Source organism: Ursus arctos, unplaced genomic scaffold (assembly GCF_023065955.2).
Source record: "Ursus arctos isolate Adak ecotype North America unplaced genomic scaffold, UrsArc2.0 scaffold_32, whole genome shotgun sequence".
Lineage (NCBI taxonomy): Eukaryota > Metazoa > Chordata > Mammalia > Carnivora > Ursidae > Ursus > Ursus arctos.
In genome coordinates this window covers 9,322,470-9,341,519 of record NW_026623008.1, presented here as the reverse complement: position 1 = coordinate 9,341,519, position 19,050 = coordinate 9,322,470, and the positions used below count along the sequence as shown (strand labels likewise).

At 47.6% G+C, this 19,050-nt stretch overlaps 1 protein-coding gene across 2 annotated transcripts in view; it reads right to left on the bottom strand.

Annotated features, from left to right (window-relative positions):
- PDPN (podoplanin) overlaps window positions 1–17,691 on the bottom strand; it is a 28,831-nt gene extending 11,140 nt beyond the window's left edge. For both annotated transcript variants that reach the window (XM_026519802.4, XM_026519803.4), the window contains exon 1: window positions 17,340–17,691. In XM_026519802.4, coding sequence (XP_026375587.1) covers window positions 17,340–17,406 — 67 coding nt within the window. In that variant the 5' untranslated portion in view covers window positions 17,407–17,691. The remainder of the gene's footprint in view (window positions 1–17,339) is intronic.
- Window positions 17,692–19,050: the final 1,359 nt, after the last annotated feature.

Below are 19,050 nucleotides of genomic sequence, written 5' to 3'. Positions count from 1 at the left end.
AAAGGCACAGCGAATTAATATTGGATCATAACTTCTTTGCTGATGCATGGAGGGAGAAAGTCTCAAGAGTAAATTCACTGGTTCTGTGAGCCTTCTCTTTGCATCTGGAGTCCTAAAACAGTGCTGTCGATCAATGGCTTTCGATGAGCTCCCTAAGCATATGCATTTAGTTTTTCATCTGGGGGGAAATGGCTTTCACCAGTTCGCAATAAACGAATACCTCAGTGCATGCAAATAGTTTTACTCCCCCGCTGGCGGCTCCCTGGGGTGGGGTGGGCAGCGATGGGCTCCCATCAGGATTTATGACTGTGGTGTTAGGCAAATGTCGAATGTATTTATCGAGCTCAAGGGGGAAATACCCCTTTGCCAGGCAAGTAGTCCTTATTGAACACACACACACACACACACACACACACACACACACACACACCCTCCATCCCGTTTTCTTTTCTTCCCCTCCTGGTTTGAACAGTTAACAAATCATCAGTTTTAGCCATGTTTTCTGGAGGCTTCTCAGAAATGTGTTATACGGCGTCCTCCAACCTCACAAAACGAAGCACCCTTGCTTTTGAAAAGAAAATATCAAGTGCTGAATAAAGTCAGTTTGAATTCTTTCATAGAAAGTTCAGCTCATTGAAAGCATAACTGGATAAAAATTCCTTCTTGTACTTGGCCCACAGAGCCAAGTACTAAAATCACCGTGAATAGACAAAGGGTGTTTTATGAATGACACTCATGATTCAGATGCGTAGCTTTTGTCTCACTGCCCTGGCATTCTTTTTGCTCCATGGGAAAGTTGATCTTTAACAAGAGATCTTCAATTGTCCCCCTTATTATTTGGGTTGAAGGCTTTCCTGGGTGAAGGGTTCCTACCAGCCCAGCTGCCTGAGTTTCCAGCCAGCCATTGACGCCCATTTTCCCTTGACGGGTGAAATTCAAATGGTGTATTGATGCCTCCATTCCCCGATTCTTTGTTCCTCCGAAGACACGTGTGTGCACAGGCAACACACACAGCTGTTTACATAAGCGCAGTGATGAACCTACAATAACAGTGTCCGTTCTGCCCCGGGTACCCTCATGCTCACGTGAACACCTTTTCCTGTCTCACCCAGCCTCACCCAGCCGGGCGGTGGCCGAGGGGGGGGGGGGCGGGGGGGGGGGTTAGAACCAGTGGAAGTTTCCAAATACGGTGGCAACCCATCCATTTGCTTTGGAATTTGTGAGTAGGTGTTACTCTTCCCAAAGCTAGGCCAAACGTTGTATTAACCATGAGAAGATGCGATAAATCAATTTTACCTTCAGGTTCTCAAGTTTAAGAACAAGCAAGAACTGAAGAGATGTTTATGGGTTTGAAAGTGCTGATTGGGAATCACTTTCACGTTCTCATTAAAGCCTGATCCCTCTAAAAAAAATTATTCCAGTTTACATATTTTTATGGGACCCCTTTCTTTTAAAATATTTTAGAATTTAGAACTGTTACTGTAGTATTTATTTTTTGGCCGTTAAAAATGTCTTTTTCCTCTTCTGTGACCATTTTTCTCTTATGGTATTCATCTTTTTTATAGTTTTGTATGTGTTTGTACCTTAAGAATATATTCTTTGTAAGAGCTGCTGCAAACACTTTTTTTTTAAAATAAGTTGGCATTTGCATCTCTCTTTTCTAAGTCTTGAGCTCCTAATCAAGCATTAAGCTTGTTTTCCCCTTTGATGTCATACTTAGAAACCCGACCTCAAGCTTATGTGAATATTCACCTAGATTGTCCTTATGGTTTTGTTCTTACACTGAATAGTTCTATTTGTCTTGTTTCTTTTGAAGTATGATGTAAAATGGGGATCCTATTTGATTTCCCCCCAAAAGATTGACCAGTAGGTCCCAATAAGCCCTCTTTCCCCCAACTGCTTCAAAACTAGCTCTCATTGATTGAGACAAATGTCTTCTTTCAAATACCACATCGCGGTCCTGGGAGCAACCTTTCAGCACAGGGCCCAGCTCAGATGGCTTGCACATTGCCTCCTGCCCCCACTTCCATACCACTCTCTGCCTATAGATTGCTCCCAGAACCCACTCCTAAATCTATGCTCCCCTCACCATCTGCTCCCCCTTCCTCCTCAAGCCTGCTAACTGCTGCTGAGTGAATTCAGTACCATGGGTGCAGGGGTGTAGAGAGTGAGGAGGAAGAGTGGGCTACTTGGACAGAAGTGCATGGAGGGCTTTCCAAGTTGTAGGTTCTATTTAACGTGGGAAGCCCAGCTTTATAACAACACCCCCCAGCCCCCCACCACCACATAGGGTTTATTTGTGTATTACTTTTTGACTGACTTCATTTCAAAATGGCCCCGTGGGTGGGTTGCACTGGCATCGTTGTCCCCTTTATCAGATTAGGAAAGTGAGGCCGACAAAGATCTCTCCTTGACCAAATTCTAGCTGGGCTTCTCTGTCCATCCTGGCAAGAGTCTAGCTTCAGCAAGAACCCTGCTAAGTCAGTTGAGAGAGAATGCTCCCGCCTGACCACATTCCCCATCCCCTACCTTTGATGTCCAAGTGGTAGGCCTGCCTTTAGCAAGAACCTGTTGAGCCAGTTTCGTAAGAACCACCCCCTACCCTTGATGTGTTCTCTCCATACTTTTCCATCCCCCTCCCCCACATACTCTGCTTCTTGGTTATAAATCCCCAGCTATCTTTGCTGTATTTAAAAATGAACCCCTATCTCGCTCCCCTATTGCAATGGTCTTAAAGTCTTCCAACCATTTAAACAAGTGTCAGAATAATTGTCTAACATTGGGAATTAAATGATTTGCCTAGTTTACCTGGTCAGTGAGCAGACACAAAGCCAAAGGTTTTAACAGCTCATCTGTGTCCTCACCAACCCCACAAAAGACATTTTTGTGCTACTGTGGCCACAGTGGGCCAGAAAGCCCCCTGGCTCCTCCCTGGGTTCTGACATCCTTCCTCTTCACCGCCCCCCCCCCCATTCCTTTCATAAATTCTAATCCTGGTTGTCAGAAGCAACCGCTTCCTCTGCCATCACATGTCCTTCTATGAAATCCCATCTGGTTAGAATCTTCCAGTCCAATTATTTAGGAACCAAAATCTCAGTTTCCTCCAACGAGTCCCTTCTAGGACTAAGCTTTCTGACGTGGTAGATTACAGCAGGCAGGTGTGACAATCTATACTAGAGTGTGCCTCTTTCCCTTCCAGCAGCAGCTCTCCCTTGCTCTGCAAATTAAGGCAGCAGCAGTGATCAAGACTGGAACCTTCCCAAGGCTCACCTCTATATCCCCAAATATTCCCTGCTCACCTACTAAGTGCTGGGCCCCATTCTGGGCACTAGAGACGGAGGAGTGAACAAGGTGAGGTCCCTCATGGTTTTGGGTACTGTTGGGGGTGGGGGTGGGGACTCGCAACAAGCAAACAAGGAAAATCTCAAGATAGCACTCTTTCTTTCACCCCGAGATCTGTCCTCAAAGGGCACTTTCTTGGGGAGGCCTTTCCCCACTCCCCACTGAAATCAGTACCTCCCGCCACACACCCTCACGCACGTGCCAGAGTACTCAACCACTCATCGTGCTGTGTCTTCACTACCTGGCTGTCCCATGAGAACAGAAACTCAGTAAAGGCTGTTCACCTCAATGTCCCCCTGGCCTAAAATACCTGGCACATAGGAGACACTCAGTAAGTATTTGTTGAATGAGCAAGTGGACGCCAGATGGGAAGACATGGTCTAATCTGGAAGCCCAGAATGAGCTTGGGGCAGTGCACACTCAAGAAACAGAGAGCGGTCAGTGGGGCTGGATGGAAAAAAAGAGATCGAGGAGGTGTGCAGGGCCAGTCTGGTGGGGTTCTCCTTTCAACTGGTGTGCAAAGGGAAGCCAGTAGATGACATCTACTGGAGTGCTGTGTGAATGGGCTTGTGTACCAGGGATGGCGCTGGGATCAGACGGAAGCAGGGCGACCACTCGGGCTATCCTGCTGTCCCGGCAGGAGTGGCTGACGCTTGCACCAGGACAGTGAAGTGGCAAGGCAAAAAAAGCAGACAGGTAATGGCCAGGACGTATCTAGAGTCATCACCTACCAATACTCAGAAATAAATGCAAAATCTTGGAGCTGAGAATTCATTTTCCCACCTGTTACAGCTCTGTGGAGAAACAACATTCTGGGTATGAATGGATGTACTGACTATGCAATGCTGAGTCCTTTACTGGACTTCCCCCTTGTTTTATTAAGAGAGCCACAAATGTGCCCTCCGTAAGTTCAAGAGCCTCTGCTGTTTCCATGTCCACGTGAGAGAGATGCTCCCCGCTGTCCTCTTTCTGCTGACTCGAAACCTCAAGATCAGACAGTGGGAGAAGCAGCTTCCGTGGCATTCATCTTGAAACAGGAAAGTTGATTTTTTTTTTATGTTTCACCTTTTGATATTTATTTTAAATTAACTGTATTTTTCAGATAATAGAGTTTTAATGATACTTTTATTTTTTTAGCTACACTTTAAAATTTTTTAAATTTAAAATCAATTAACATATAGTGTATTATTAGTTCCAGGGGTAGAGTTTAGTGGTTCATCAGTTGCATGTAACACCCAGTGCTCATTACATCACGTGCCCTCCTTCACGCCCATCCCCCAGTTACCCCTCCCCCACCCCCCTCCCCTCCAGCAACCCCCAGTGTGTTTCCTATAGAGTAAAGAGTCTCTTAGGGTTTGCCTCCTTCTCTGATTTCATCTTATGAAAGTTGATTTTAAAAATAAAGAAGTCACAAGCTGAGTTACCCTCGGGGTTTTCAAAGAAAACCTGCAGCGTCAGCCAACAGATTGAGGCAATCTTCCATGTTGCCTGCGGTTTTCTAGCATCTGAGCTGTGCCAGCATCTCACTGCATGAATAAGCTTTGAAGATGGATGACGACGTGGCCACGGAATGGTTTTTGAGGCCACTGAGAAAGAGACGGCTCTTTTTTTCTCTTATGACATCCTAGGAAGTTCTGGTTTTCCCCTGTAGGAGTGACTGTCAGATAATTAATAAATAATGAACCCCAGCATTTCCACCCCTCTCGCCTCCCAATTACATTTGGGATGAAGCAATGCTTTTGGAGAGAGGTCAAAACATCTATGGGAAAACAAAAGCAAAAATGCCGGCTTTTATTCCTTTGCCCAGAGGCAGGCTTGTGCCTATCACCTTTCCATCATGTCTCAATACCGCACTCAGAAGCCTGAAAATAAACACACCTAGTGCTGTGGAAAGGTGCCAACCTGGAACATTACCTAGCGCCCTGCAGACCACCCGTGTCGATGCTCAGATCTTCAGAGTGTCCTTCATCTCACTTCAAATGGCCCAGATTTAGCTGTTTGATGCTTCTCCCTCAGTTACCACCAAGGTGTTAGGACTTTGCTTTTCTTTACCACATCTTTTGAATCCTACAGGCTGGCCCATCCTCTGACCTTGTGAAGGAGTCTTGCCTTGGAATATTGAAAACCACTTGCTGACCCAGAGCTGTGTGCCGGCCTTCAACTCCTGGCAGACGCTGGGCTGCGGTCAGGGTAATCACCGATGTGGCCAGTGGGTTCCCCTCTGTACCCGCCCTTTCCGTGGCTCCTGGTAAATTGCTTACTGGATCAAAACTGCGGCCATGGAAAATCTAGGCGGCTCCTTGAAGGCTCGGCCCGGACACTCAGTACCCCACAGGACCCCTGATTTTCCTCCAGGACGCACAGTGCTGCCCTAACGCCCACACTGCCCCATAGTCTCAGTGCTTCACACCATGATAAGTATTCAGCGGATGTTTGTTGAATGACTGACTGAAAGAACACACCGATGCCCAAGTAAGACATTGCTTTTGAATTATCCCTTATGTGACGATATTCCTGCTACTGTCCGCTGTGCTTCAGTCAAAGAGTTGTTAAATAGCTTCCCCGAACGTGGCTGCAAACAAGACAATCCACCTCTGAGCACGATCTCTGTGGCTTTGCTGTTCAATGTGTAGTGAACACTGTCCACTCGCTGCGTCCCACCCTGGCAGCCCCTGAAATGCCCAGGCCAGTGCCGAGCTGGGATCACCCCCTGTCAGCACTGGGGACATGTGCCTCTCCCGTGAAATTCAAGAGAGACGTGTCAAGGCTGAGATCAGACAAGTGTCAGCAGTTCCTCTGGAGAAATCAGAAGAAATGCTACACATTAAGATTTGGAGCAACGGGAGCACCTGGGTGGCTCCGTGGGTTAAGCATCTGCCTTCAGCTCAGGTCATGACCTCGAGGTCCTGGGATTGAGCCCCATGTCTGTGGGGCTCCCAGCTCAGCAGGGAGTCTGCTTCTTCCCCTCCCTCTCCCCTTGCTTGTGCTCCCTCTGTCTCTCTCAAAAATGAAAAAATAAAATCTTTTAAAAAATAAAAAATAAATTAAAAACATTAAAAAAAAGATTTGGAGCAAAGTTCTCTGAATTCCGAGAGGGGGCGTTATGCACAATGCCCCAAAGAGGCGGTATTCTGAAGGTCTCTGCAGCTGAACAGGAGCAGTGAAGAAAGGAGAGGGGCCCCTGTGGCTGGGGACTCAGCTCTCATGTCCTTAGCAAGGACTCCTAGCAAGTCCCTGGCAGGTGGAGGGAGCAGGACCTGCAGTCCTCTAGACATGACACCAGGCTTCCCAGCCGCCTGCAGCCTCTCTCCCCTGATGGCGGAGAATCAACTGAGGCCCACTGTGTGCCCTTCAAGGTTATTTTCCATGACTACTCAACAAGTAGGTTTTATTTTATTTTATTTTATTTTATTTATTTTATTTTATTTTATTTTATTTTATTTTATGTCCAGTATACTTAACATACATTATATTATATTAGCTTTAGGTGTACATCCTAGTGATTCATAATTCTACACGTTAGTCAGTGCTCATCACAGTATGGGCAGCCTTAATCCCCTTCACCTATTTCCCGCATCCCCCCACACCCACCTCCCCTCTGACAACCACCAGTTTGTTCTCTAGTTAGGATTCTGTTTTTTGGTTTGTCTGTTTTTTTCTTTGTTTCTTAAGTTCCACATAGGAGTGAAATCGTATAATATTTGTCTTTCTCTGACTTATTTTACTTAGCATTATACTCTCTAGCTCCATGTGGTTGCAAATGGCAAGATTTCTTCTTTTTGTGGCTGAGTAATATTCCGTTGTCAGTATCTACCACCCCTTCTCTATCCATTCATCTAATGAATGGACACTTGGAGGTGCATCCTTATCTTGGCTCTTGTAATTAATGCTGCAATAAATATGGGGTGCGTGTATCTTTTCAAATTACTGTGTTCATTTTCTTTGGATAAACACCTAGCAGTGGAATTACTGGATCATATGGTAATTCTAGTTTTTTCTTTTTTGAGAGAGAGAGAGAATGCAAGCAGGGAGGGTGAGGGGCAAAGGGAGAGGGAGAGAATCTTAAGCAGGCTCCATGCCAAGCATAGAGCCCCACTTGGGGCTTGATCTCAGGACCCTGAGATCATGACCTGAGCCAAAATCAAGGGTCGGACGCTCAACCAGCTGAGCCACCCAGGTGCCCCTGTCATTCTATTTTTAATTTTTTGAGGAAGCTCCACACTGTTTTCCACAGTGGCTGCAGCAGTTTGCATTTCTAAGTAATAGCGACTGCTACTTTGAACTTGGAGGATGTACGAAACATGGTGCCAGGCACTCCCTCCCGATCTTTACAAAAGCCTTACGAACTAATGTCATTCTTATTTTGAAGCTGAAGATGGTGAGGCTGAGAGTAAGCGGCCCACGTAGGCAGCAAGTGGTGACGCAGGGATCGGACATTGGATCTGTCAGACGCCAAACCCCGCTCGAACCTCCGTGTCACACAGGCTCCTTGTGTACTGGTCACTTCTCCGCAGCTCCCCTCCTAGTCTCTCTCCTCCACGTGGCGTGGGCTGGGGTGGCACCGAAGCTGCTCTGTGGGCTTCCGGACGCCAAGGGCACCTGCAGCTTCATCCTTCCAACTCCAGTGTCCATCTAAACCCTACCTATGCGCCTAGCTGGCCCAGGTGAGATGCTTCTTCCCTCCGAGGCTTCCCAGGGTGCCAAGAGAAAGTAATTCCCCTAAACCAGAACGAGGCTTGATAACACCAACACTGACTACTTTTTCTCTCCTGGCATCTATATGCTTCCTGGGACCAACATCCCATTCTGCTACAGGTTTATGGCCCAGCCACCGGACGACCTCTGAGAGCTGAATGAATGAATACGTGAATAGTCACACTTTTCAGCATTCACAGATCGACTTACCCGCTCACCCCCAACCGCATTTGGGGCTCAGAACTCCTCACATGTTAAAACTGGAGGCTGTTGATTACAACCTCAACCAAGATTACTCAACCTGGGGAGAGGTTTTCTCTGTTGACCAAGGGCAGAATGTTCTCGGGAAAAGAGGAAATGAGTTCAGCTTTGCGAACTGGAATCGACAGCTCTGTAATAACTTTTCTGGAACGAGCTGGGTCCGGTGGCCTGTTGGAAAGGCCACCTCATACAGAGGACTGTTTAGTGCATGAAAAATCAAATGACTAAAAGCTGCTTTGAAAGTCCTGCCCTGGAGCTGAGCATCTCAACGGGGTGGCAGAGTGTTTGGGAAATCACTGGCCATCTGCTCGGAAACTGCGCTTCTGATTCACTCAGGGCTGTCAGCCGAGCAGGCCCTGATTTTGCAAGAGTGAAAAGAGAAGCCCCTTTGGCTCTGACCTCACCATCCACCCATGCAGCTCGCAGACTGCCCAGCTGTGCACCGAGGAGGATGAGGCCTTACAGGAATGTGCAGAATGTGGCTGTGTTTCCATTAGCTGCCTTGGGCTTTGATCCTGAGCCCGGCTGCGGAGTTTGAAGTGTGCTTCGGGAGATCTTTAAAAAGGAATTGTTCTTAGCCAGGGGGAATCTCTTCTGACCCTCCTTGCCGTCTTCCTCCCCTTGTTCCGATGAATAGGGAGGAGTTCAGGCAGCAAACTGTGTCTCGGGGCGTACTTCTGTTGTCATTTTGATTTTCTTTCCAAGTATCCATCAGCTACATCCAATTGGATGTCCTGTTATTACCTCAAAGTCCCTGTGTCTCAAACAGTGCGCACACTTGAACTCCTTATAACATTGCTTCCAAGCCTATCGTCCCTCCAACCTGATTTTTATATTTCTATCACCTGCCTCTTTGTCGTTTCTGCCCGGCTTAGATCACTGTGTTTCCTCCCTCTTCCTCCTGACAAATGTTTACTACGTACCAATCATGTGTTCTTTTAAGTGCTGAGTAAGACATGGGTCCCGCTCTCTTCTCTAACGGGCAAGAGATGTGCACAAATAACTAAAATGCGGTGATAATAGTCGAAGCAATCTTGAAAAAGAGCAAAGTAGGAGAACTCACTTCCGAACTTCAAAACTTATTACAAAACTATAGTAATCAAGACCGTATAGATGTATAGAAAAATGGAATAGAATTGAGCGTCCAGAAATAAGCCCATCCATTTATGGCTGATTATTTTTTTTTTAAGATTTTATTCATTTATTTGAGAGAGAAAGCACAAGTAGGGTAAGAGCCAGAGGAGGAAGCAGACTCCCTTCTGAGCAGGGAGCCGGGTGTGGGACTCAATCGTGGGACTCGATCCCGGGACTCCGGGATCCTGACCTGACCCAAAGGCAGACGCTTAAGGACTGAGCCACCCAGGTGCCCTATGGGTGGTTGATTTTTGACAAAGCTGCCAAGATAACTTGATGGGGAAAATTGCCTTTTCACCTAATGGTCCTGGGACATTCAGACAGCCCCATGCAAAAGAAGGGAGTGGGTCCTCTACTTCATATCACGTGCAAGAAGTAACTCCAAATGAGTCAAAGACCTAAATATGAGATCTAAAACCACACAACTGCTGGCGTAAGAGTAAACCTTTGAGACCTTGGCTGAGGCAATGGGTTCTGAGGTATGACACCAACAACACAGGCAATAAAAGAAAACAATAGATAAATGAGACTTCAAAACTTTTTAAATTTGTGATTCAAAGGACACCATCAAGAAATTAAATGGGAAGGATATTTGCAATTCCTATGTCTAATAAAGGTCTGGTATCCAGAATATATAAAGAATTCAACAATAAAAAGACAACTCAATTTCAAATTGGGAAAAGGATTTGAATAGACATTGCTCCAAAGCAGATATGGGGGCACCTGGCTGGCTCTGTTGGTGGAGTGTACCACTCTTGATCTCAGGGTTGTGAGTTCAAGCCCCACACTGGGTGTAGAGAGTACTTCAAAATAGAATATTTTTAAAAAAAGAAGATACGTAAATGGCCAACAAGTACGTGACAAGACACTGAGCGTCATTACTCCTTAGGGAAATAGTCATCAAAATCACAATGAGATACCACTTCATACCCATTAGGATGGCTACCATCAAAAAGCAAAATGAAGCAAAACAACAGGAAAATAACAAGTGTTGTCAAGGATGTGGAGAAATGGGAACCTTCTGCAGTGTGGGTAGAACGTAAAATGACGCAGTCACTTTGGAAAACAGTTTGGCAGTTCCTCAAAAAGTTCATCACAGAGTTACCATATGACCGGGCAATTATACTCCTAGGTATAAACCTGAGAGAAATGAAAACGTACATGCACATAAAGATTTGTACACGAATGTTCATAGCCATTTTATTCATATAGCCCCAAGTTTAATAAAATTCTGACACACACACTACAACAGGAATGAACCTTGAAATCACGCTGGGTGAAAGAAGCCAGGCACAGAAGGCCATATATTGTCTGATTCCATTTATATGAAATACCTAGGTTAGGCAAATCCAGCGACAAAAAGCAGATCAGTGATTGCCGGGAGAGGGGAAATGGCAGCAACTTCTAATGGTTTAATTATTCAATTCATTTCTTCATTTAAGATTTTATTTTTAAGTCATCTCTACACCCAACGTGGGGCTCAAACTCACAACCCTGAGATCAAGAGTTGCATGTTCCTTTCGACTGAGCCAGGTGCCCCTGACTACTCAATTTCAAAGCGTTGATTTTATGATCTGTGAATTATCTATCAATAGAAAAAAAAATTTTTAATAATGTGTTGTAAGAGGTGAATAGTAGGAACTCAGGAAATGAGGGAAGAATAAGAAATCAGGAAATTCTGAGCTGTAAGTCATGCTGGGCTCCGATTCTCTCCAATCTGATCTCATCCCCCATTCTGTGGTCACCACACTTAGTCTCCTGACCCCCACCCCCCACCCCAGTGGTCCCGTAAACTAGATTCAATCCCATATGGTTCCTGTCATCATTTTTTTCCCCCTAACAACTGCTATTCATGGCCCACCTTACTTCCATTTGCTATTATTGCCTATCGCCGATAGAAAAAGTTCAGCTCTTCCACCTACCAGGGACTCATCCTTCTCCCCGAGTTACTCCCACTCCATGATCAATGAGCCTTTCTGAATCTTCCCACACAAACTACAGATTGTTCTGACTTCCACGCGTTTGCTCAAGTGATCTCTCCTGCCTGGATTGCCCTTCCCTCCACCTTGTCCAACCAATCCTACCATTTTTCACAGCCAAGATCAAGCCCCATCTGCCGCCCTAAGCTTTTTTCCAGCTATCAATGGCCAAATAATCTCATCTCCAAACTCTGAGCAGCAGATAATGGTGTTTGCTTCTCAAGACATGGCATTTTATGTTGTCTCGTATGTGCTTTTTACACATACACCACACACCTGTCTTGCCTCTCTCTTAATAACATGTATGCCTTGCAAATGCTTAAGGGGGCAGGACCATGTCCTTCAGTTCATTACCCCGATGCCAGCCTCACTCTTCAATCTGAAATACGCATCAACAAACAAGTGGTGTTGCTGCTATAAGAGGTACTTGAAGAAATCAATTGGCTGACTTTTCTCGGTGTCCTTGGAAGACTCGACCCCATGCATAGGTGGCTCTCGTGCGGAGTGGTTAGGAGCGTAGGCTCTGGGGTTGGGTTGCCTCCATTCAAGAGTCACCATTGCTATTTACTACCTGCATCTGTGTGTAAGATACTGAACCTCTCTGAGCCTTCACTGTCTATAAAATACAAATAGCTCCTCCCTTGTAGGTCTGCTGTACAAATTAAAGGAACTAGGGCTTGGAAAGTGCTTGAAACATGCTAAGCACCCAGTACATGTTGGCCATTATGACATAGTTGCTACTATTAACACCATCCATGCAGAATCTAGTTCCCTTAGCTTTATAGATTCAGAAATTCAATCTTATTATGGGGTGATCCAACTCAGATGATACTGTTTCACATTAGCCAAACTTACAAAAGGCCAGGAAACCAAATAGTTTATTTAGAACAGGAGACGTTTTTCCAATGCCGTACACGTTTGCTATGCAAGGCATGTCCTTCTCCAGAGTGAACTACCTGGTGTACGTACAGCAAAGGCAAAGGGTAGGGCTTTTGGGTGGAATACATTTCTAGACTGTGATGGAACAGGGGTCCCTGATTCATCATAGAACAGTCACTGTGACTGAGATCAGAACACCCAAGGCCACCCCGTAGGATATCTTGCACACCAGCTGTAAGCTGGGATAACGTGTGCCTTGCCTGACTCACAAAGCCGTCACTCAGTACGGACTTGCTAAATAAATGAACTCCTTGGGCAGGGCAGGTTTACCGTCATCAAATCCTCGTCCCTTCTCTCTCCCCTTCTACATTCTAGGCAAAAGGACACCTTTCTTCCTCAGGCAGGATACTATTCATTAGACAACAGCTTTTTATGTCAGTTGTGGTTTATTCTCCTGGTTGGAGACACTATAACGAATTGCAGGAAACACTGCATTCTCATCAATAATGTGTTTACTTATCCTCTAGCGCCCCTTCCCTGCTTCCCATCTCTAGTCTGTGTAACTGACCTCCCCGTGCATGCTACGAACATTGACAACATCAATTATGACCCCGTGTGCGCAGTGATACTCTCTCCACTGTCTGGGGCACTGGTAGCTCTATCCCCCTGGATAGAGGTGGAGAGCCCATCTTCCTCCGGAAACGTGATTATCCTTTTGGTAGGTTTGTTGATTTGTTTTTCCCCCTCCCTGCATAAAATTGAGCATTGCCCTAAACCATTTCAGTTTGGAGCTTCTCAGACCACTAAGTGAATGAGGTGGTCAGATCGGCAGGTTTCCCTCTGGACTTAACGAGATTCTCCCCAAAGGACAAACCCACCTCTTCTGAGCAGTTCCCTGGTCAAAGGTACAGGGCTAGACAAAAAGAAGGGAGAACCGACACCCCTATCTTTGAAGCTCAAGGGAATGCTTGCCTTGGACTGGCCGGCCTGCCGGGAGCCAGTGGTTGGTGGGCACTAGCCTGCAGCAAGGACAGAAGCAGCCGCCTTGTTTTCCCTCCCTGGATGAAGCTGGCAGAACTCCCGTTGTTCCCTAACCTGGCTCCATCTCATAGCCTGCGGAGAAAATGCCTGATCTCTTTCCTTTCCCAAAAAGTGTGAAGAAATCGACAGGGAAAGGATTCAAAATTTCAGTCCAGAGTTGCTTTATCTCTTGCCCACCCCTGTGGGAATTCTAAGACTTCTCTCCCTGACTGTTGACTTGCCTACAGACGTGCTCCCCACCCCATCCCCCCCCATCATTTGATTCTCTTCCAGCAATTTGCTCCTGCTTTGTATTTCCCTGAGGGGGTTTCAGGGGGGCAGGAATGGCAGGGCTCCCTTGGAGAGCCTTGCAGGATCTTACTGAGTTTGCTCCAATGAGTTTCACCAGGGCACTGCTAGGTATCTGAGTCTCTGTCTCTCTACATCCTGCCCTGAACCATTTCCACAAGTTGTAACCTGGCATGCCTGTTCTTAGAGCCAGAAATATGACAACTATTCAGATAAGCCAATGGAATTTAAAGCACAGGTCCGTTGCCCTGCTGGCGAAGACTTCGGGAATGCTTTGTAAAGTTAGGTGTGCCTCTCTCCAAGGTGCACACAGCTCAAACCCTGCCCCTGGCTCTGTACCAAGCACTCAGGAGGAGCCGGATTACCTTGTGCGGAATGAATTAATGAATCCGATTTTAATGTACTGTGACATCTTCACTCTTACGGGAATCTTATGCCAGGTATATGACATAAAGGACTTTTTATACCTTTAAATTTTTTTCTTTCTTTTTTTTAAAAGACTTTATTCATTTATTTGAGAGAGGGAGAGACAGAGATAGTGAGAGAGAGCACAGCGGGGAGGAGAGGGAGAAGTAGGCTCCCCGCCAAGCAGGGAGCCCGATACGGGGCTCGATCCCAGGACCCCAGGATCACGACCTGGGCTGAAGACAGTCGTTCAACCAACTGAGCCACGCAGGTGCCCCAATTTTTTTGTTTTCATGTGTAAGAAGCTTAAAGGGACATTAACCTTTAACTTCAAGTGCAACCTTTAGTTTTTATGCGGCTTTGTAACGTACTGAAAAGAGCTTGGGGCTTGGAGTTAGACCCATTTTTGTCTCCTTTTTTTTTTTTTTAAAGATTTTATCTATTTATTCAGAGAGAGCCAGCGAGAGAGGGAACACAAGCAGGGGGAGTGAGAGAGGAAGAAGCAGGCTCACAGCGGAGGAGCCTGATGTGGGGCTCGATCCCATAACGCTGGGATCATGCCCTGAGCCAAAGGCAGACGCTTAGCCGCTGTGCCACCCAGGCGCCCCTAGACCCATTTTTGAATCCCAGTTCTGGCATAGTCTGAAGATAATGATGTATAATTTAAGAGCTGTAACAATTAAATGAAGGAACTGTGACTTTCCTAGCAGCTGGTGGGGATGGAAATGGGAGCCAGGTGGTGTTCTCCCTTCTTGGCCAGACCACTCACCATCATGCCAAGGTTTGGGGTCTTTATAATTCTCTGGTCTAGATTGACTCATGGACCACGCATTTCAGAGGCCAGAGAAAGAGAGAAGGGGCCGCGTACCCCTGCTCAGCCAGCCTTCTGCCTTATCCAAGTCCCGACTTCGCCTTCTCACGCCTGGATACTTCTTAAAAATGTGCTTTTTCTCCATTAAATGCTATTTTGGGGACCTCATACATCAGTGTAATGGCTAGAGCTCCCTCACAAAGACTCTTATTAACAGACCTGGTGTTCATTAAATACTTGGTAGATGCCTTCAGTGCAACAAATACTCTTAGCAACTCCTGAGGACCTCAGGGCCTCCGAAACTGGCTGCCAAGAGTTTCGGGGAAATCACAGGGAAATTTGTTCGCCGCATGATTAATCCTGGGTGGACGGGTCCCGGAAAATCACATGCGGGTTTGCAGCAAGAGGCAACCCGCAGAATTTTTACCAAATAAACCAAGTAACGGAGAGGCCCCGAAGTCCGTGCTTTGGATGGAAGTTCAGAGCGAGGGCGGGGCCTGACAATTGAGGAAAACGCCAGATGTGTGGACAACAGAGCTCCTTTGAATCCACGCAGTTCCAAAGAGACAACACATGGGACCAGATTACAAAACTGAACCAGATTATGCACTAGATGCGGGAAAAGCCAGAGGGGAGTAGGGTCCAGGACAATCAAATTCATCACCATAATTACCCCCAGCCACAGGAGCCACAATAGCCCAACTCAATGAAGTTATTCATCCATATTCCCGGAGCTTCGGTCATTATCCTCAGACAAAACCCCTCCTGGGCCTCAGCTGCTAGCCGGCAGCCCAGCAACTCAGCATCCACACGCAGCCAGCACCCCCCCACACACACAGCCTGGGGAGGCGCGGTGGGGTGAGGGGGTGGTTCTCTCCTTAGCAGGGGAGTTTCTAGTACCAACGAGAGGCTGATGATTTTTTTTTTCCAGACCAGATTTATAGATGCTTAGGTCTGTTTCACGCCTCCCGCAAACCACTCGGTGTAGGATACCTCTGACTTTCAAAAACTCACTTAAAGATAATTACAGCCAGCCCTTTCCTAGGAGGACACGGGGGTCGCTGCCCAGCGGTTGCTGCCTTTCCTTAGCTGAACGGGGATGTGGCTCAGTTTGGGGGTCTCCCACACCTTGCCCTGGGGAGCACAGAATGCTGCCATCTGCATACTGTCTCGCCGAAAGGGAAATACTGAAGCTCAGAGCTGTGTGTATTCCGGTGGAAAGAGAAGTTCCAAAGATAGGATGGCCGCGAATAGCTCAGGGCCCTGTAAAGATAGTTGCTTGAGGCCGAGGCACACAGCCCGGCAGAGAGTCCTACACCCTGTATAATTTCCCCAGGGCTGGGTATTATTGTCTGCGCAGGAATTATAGATGCCTGCGTCAGGTCTACCGCTCCCGCAAATCACTCCCTCCCGGAAGGATTTTTCTGGTACTCGACCCACCTCTCCTCAATTTGGAAAATGTAGGAGTTTACCTTTCAGCAACCTCCAACTCCAGAGATCACTAGGGAGCGTACGGTTCCTTTGACCCATAATTTAGTGAGCAAATACTATGTGCCGGATACTGTTTGGGCCCTGGGGTTCAAGGCCAAGACAGAGCTCTGTTCTTGAGAGCTTATATTCTATTGGGGAAACAAATTAAAAATAAAAGCCCAAGAAAAATCAAATGTTGACAGACACACATGGATGCCACCAGCACAGCAGAGAGCAGAAGGAAGCCAGATGGGAAGGGGAGGTAGGAGTCAGGAGGGGGAAAGGGGCAGGGGAACCCCCACCATCACATCTAATACAGGTAAGGTCCAAGGAGACACCAATACTCATTCAGTCGCTGACGCTGGCCAAGTTCAAGGCATGTCCCCAAATCAGCTTAAACCGCAAGGTTCACAACCATTGTCCACTGTCTCAGGCTACTGTCCTCTCCAAGGAGGATAACGGAGGCCTCTTCCAGACCATCCCATTGATAGGGCCCAGAGGGTGTTGGCGCACAGGGTGTAAGACCTGGCAGCCCCCAGGCGGAGACCATCGCGGCACAGGGGAGTCCTCCTCACCCCAGCACTGCTGAATGTGGCACCCCCCCAATACATGGGGCCAACTTCTGAGGCCATCTGCATTCCTCCAACACACAGCCCCATAGGAAAGCCCAGTCCAGCCAGCGGAAGGCTCCTAGCTTCTATCCTTCTACCTTATCCCTCATGAGCTGAGCAGAGGGTTGCAGGAGGTGGGCAGCCCCGGAGAGAGGTCCCCTCTGCTCCCCACCCTTTCTGCCTGTGGATGCGAGGCAGGGGCTCCTCCTCCCACCCCACTCAGCCATGGCTTTGGGACCTGGCACCAGCTAAGTCACTGTCTCTCCTTCTCCGGGTCCTCTGGACTCGCGGGCACGCACACACTCCCAGCTCCCCTCAGCTCTCCGGGGCGACTTCAAATACCAGGCCCAGGCATTCCAGCAAGTCTCGGCTCGCTCGTCCCCAGCAGCAGTGATGGCAGGGAGCCATTCTGCTGGGTCTTACCTCCTTCCGCCGGGTCCCAGAGCCACACGCTTCCCAAAACCAAGAGCAGAACTGGCACCTTCCACATCTTCTCGGTTGACTTGTTCTCTGTGGGGCCGAGCCCTTGGTTTCTGTGCTGGGGCAAGTCGAGAAAGCTCTGCAGCCAGAGGCCCCCGCCCAGTGGAGCCAGAGAACAGGGGCTGGAATGCGGGGAGCAAAAAAGTCCCAGGTTTGGGGAGGGATCCCCAAGCTTCCTTCTCCCTCGGCGGCTGAGGAGCAAACTTTGCAGCTGGAAACTTTGCAAGGAGTCAGCATTTATCTCTCCCGGACGAGGGCGGGAGCCGCTGGCCCTAAGGTGGTCTCAGTCCGGGGCTCACTAGGACCGCCCTCGGCCTCTGTTTGGCTAGCGCTAAAACGATGACCTCAGGCCAGGTTTAAAGTTACAGGGCCACAGCTGCCGGGCTGCCCCGGGGATGTCCAGAGAGCCCTGAGCCCCAGCAGGCGGGGAAAAGGGAGCATGCAATAAGCAATTTATTTTTTTTTTTTTAGTATTTTAGTTTATTATTCTGGGTTTTTTAAAGAGTAAGTCACAAGCCTATTTTTTGTTATTGTTGTTGTTGTTAGGAGAAATAAACTCTTCCTTGTGTGGCCAGTAATTTTAGAACCGAACCTGGGATTGTTCTTGTAAATATTGAATTTGATGGCTTAAAAAAAAAAAAGTGGCCGTCCTCCTCTGGGTGGGCCGGGGGCGGATCGGGCTGGTAAACTGTTCCCTTGTCTGGGGGACCCGAGCAGGGGGGCTCTCGGGGGCTGCCTGAGAGTGTCTGGCGGACTCCCTGGCTCTGGCAGTTTTATTTAAAAAGGCTGTTTGAGATCTGCTTCTCGCTTTGGATGCAGCGCCGCGGTGCTGGACGGACGAACAGATGGATGGCCGCACGCGGTGAGGGAGGTCTGCAGCCCAGGGACGTCCAAGGACCCTCCTGGTCACCAAATCTGTGTTCACTTCCAGCGGCTCTCATCCCCTTTAATCCTGGAATGTGGCCCCATAATCCCCACTTTACTGGTTTAAGCGATCTTGCCCTGATCTCGGGTACGGGATGTTAGCAACAGGCAAACTTCTGTTTTTTTAATTTTCCTTCTGAACTGCTGGAATTTTTTAAAAAGAAAGAATTTTTAAAGATTGTATTTATTTGACAGAGAACGAGAGAACACAAGCAGGTGGAGTGCCAGAGGGAGAGGCAGAGGGAGAGGGAGAGGGAGAAGCAGGCTCTCCGCTGAGCAGGGAGCCTGATTGAGGGGGGTGGCTTGATCCCAGGACCCCAGGATCATAACCTGAGCCCAAGGCAGACATTTAACCCAGGTGCCCCAAAAAGAAAATTTTTTAAGAAGTGGAGATGGGGATGTGGCCTCTGCCCCTTCCCACATGCCACAAATTCCATTCAACAGAAAAAACCTGCAGACGAAAGCCCCAAATCTCCCAACCAGCATGAAAATTCGTTATTTTCAGATCCTCATCCCAGACCCTGATTCCAAATTTATTTTGTCATTAGAATCACAAGGGGTTGGTTGCTTTAAAAGCTCAGATTCCTGGGCTCCACCCCCAACTCCTTAAATCAGGCCCTTTGGGAATTTACATGTTAAGGCACTGTCCCGGGAGAACTTGTCCACAGGGGTATTTAATAAACCACGTCCTCTGGCTTCGCTTCTCAAACAGTGTGTAAAACTGTGTAAA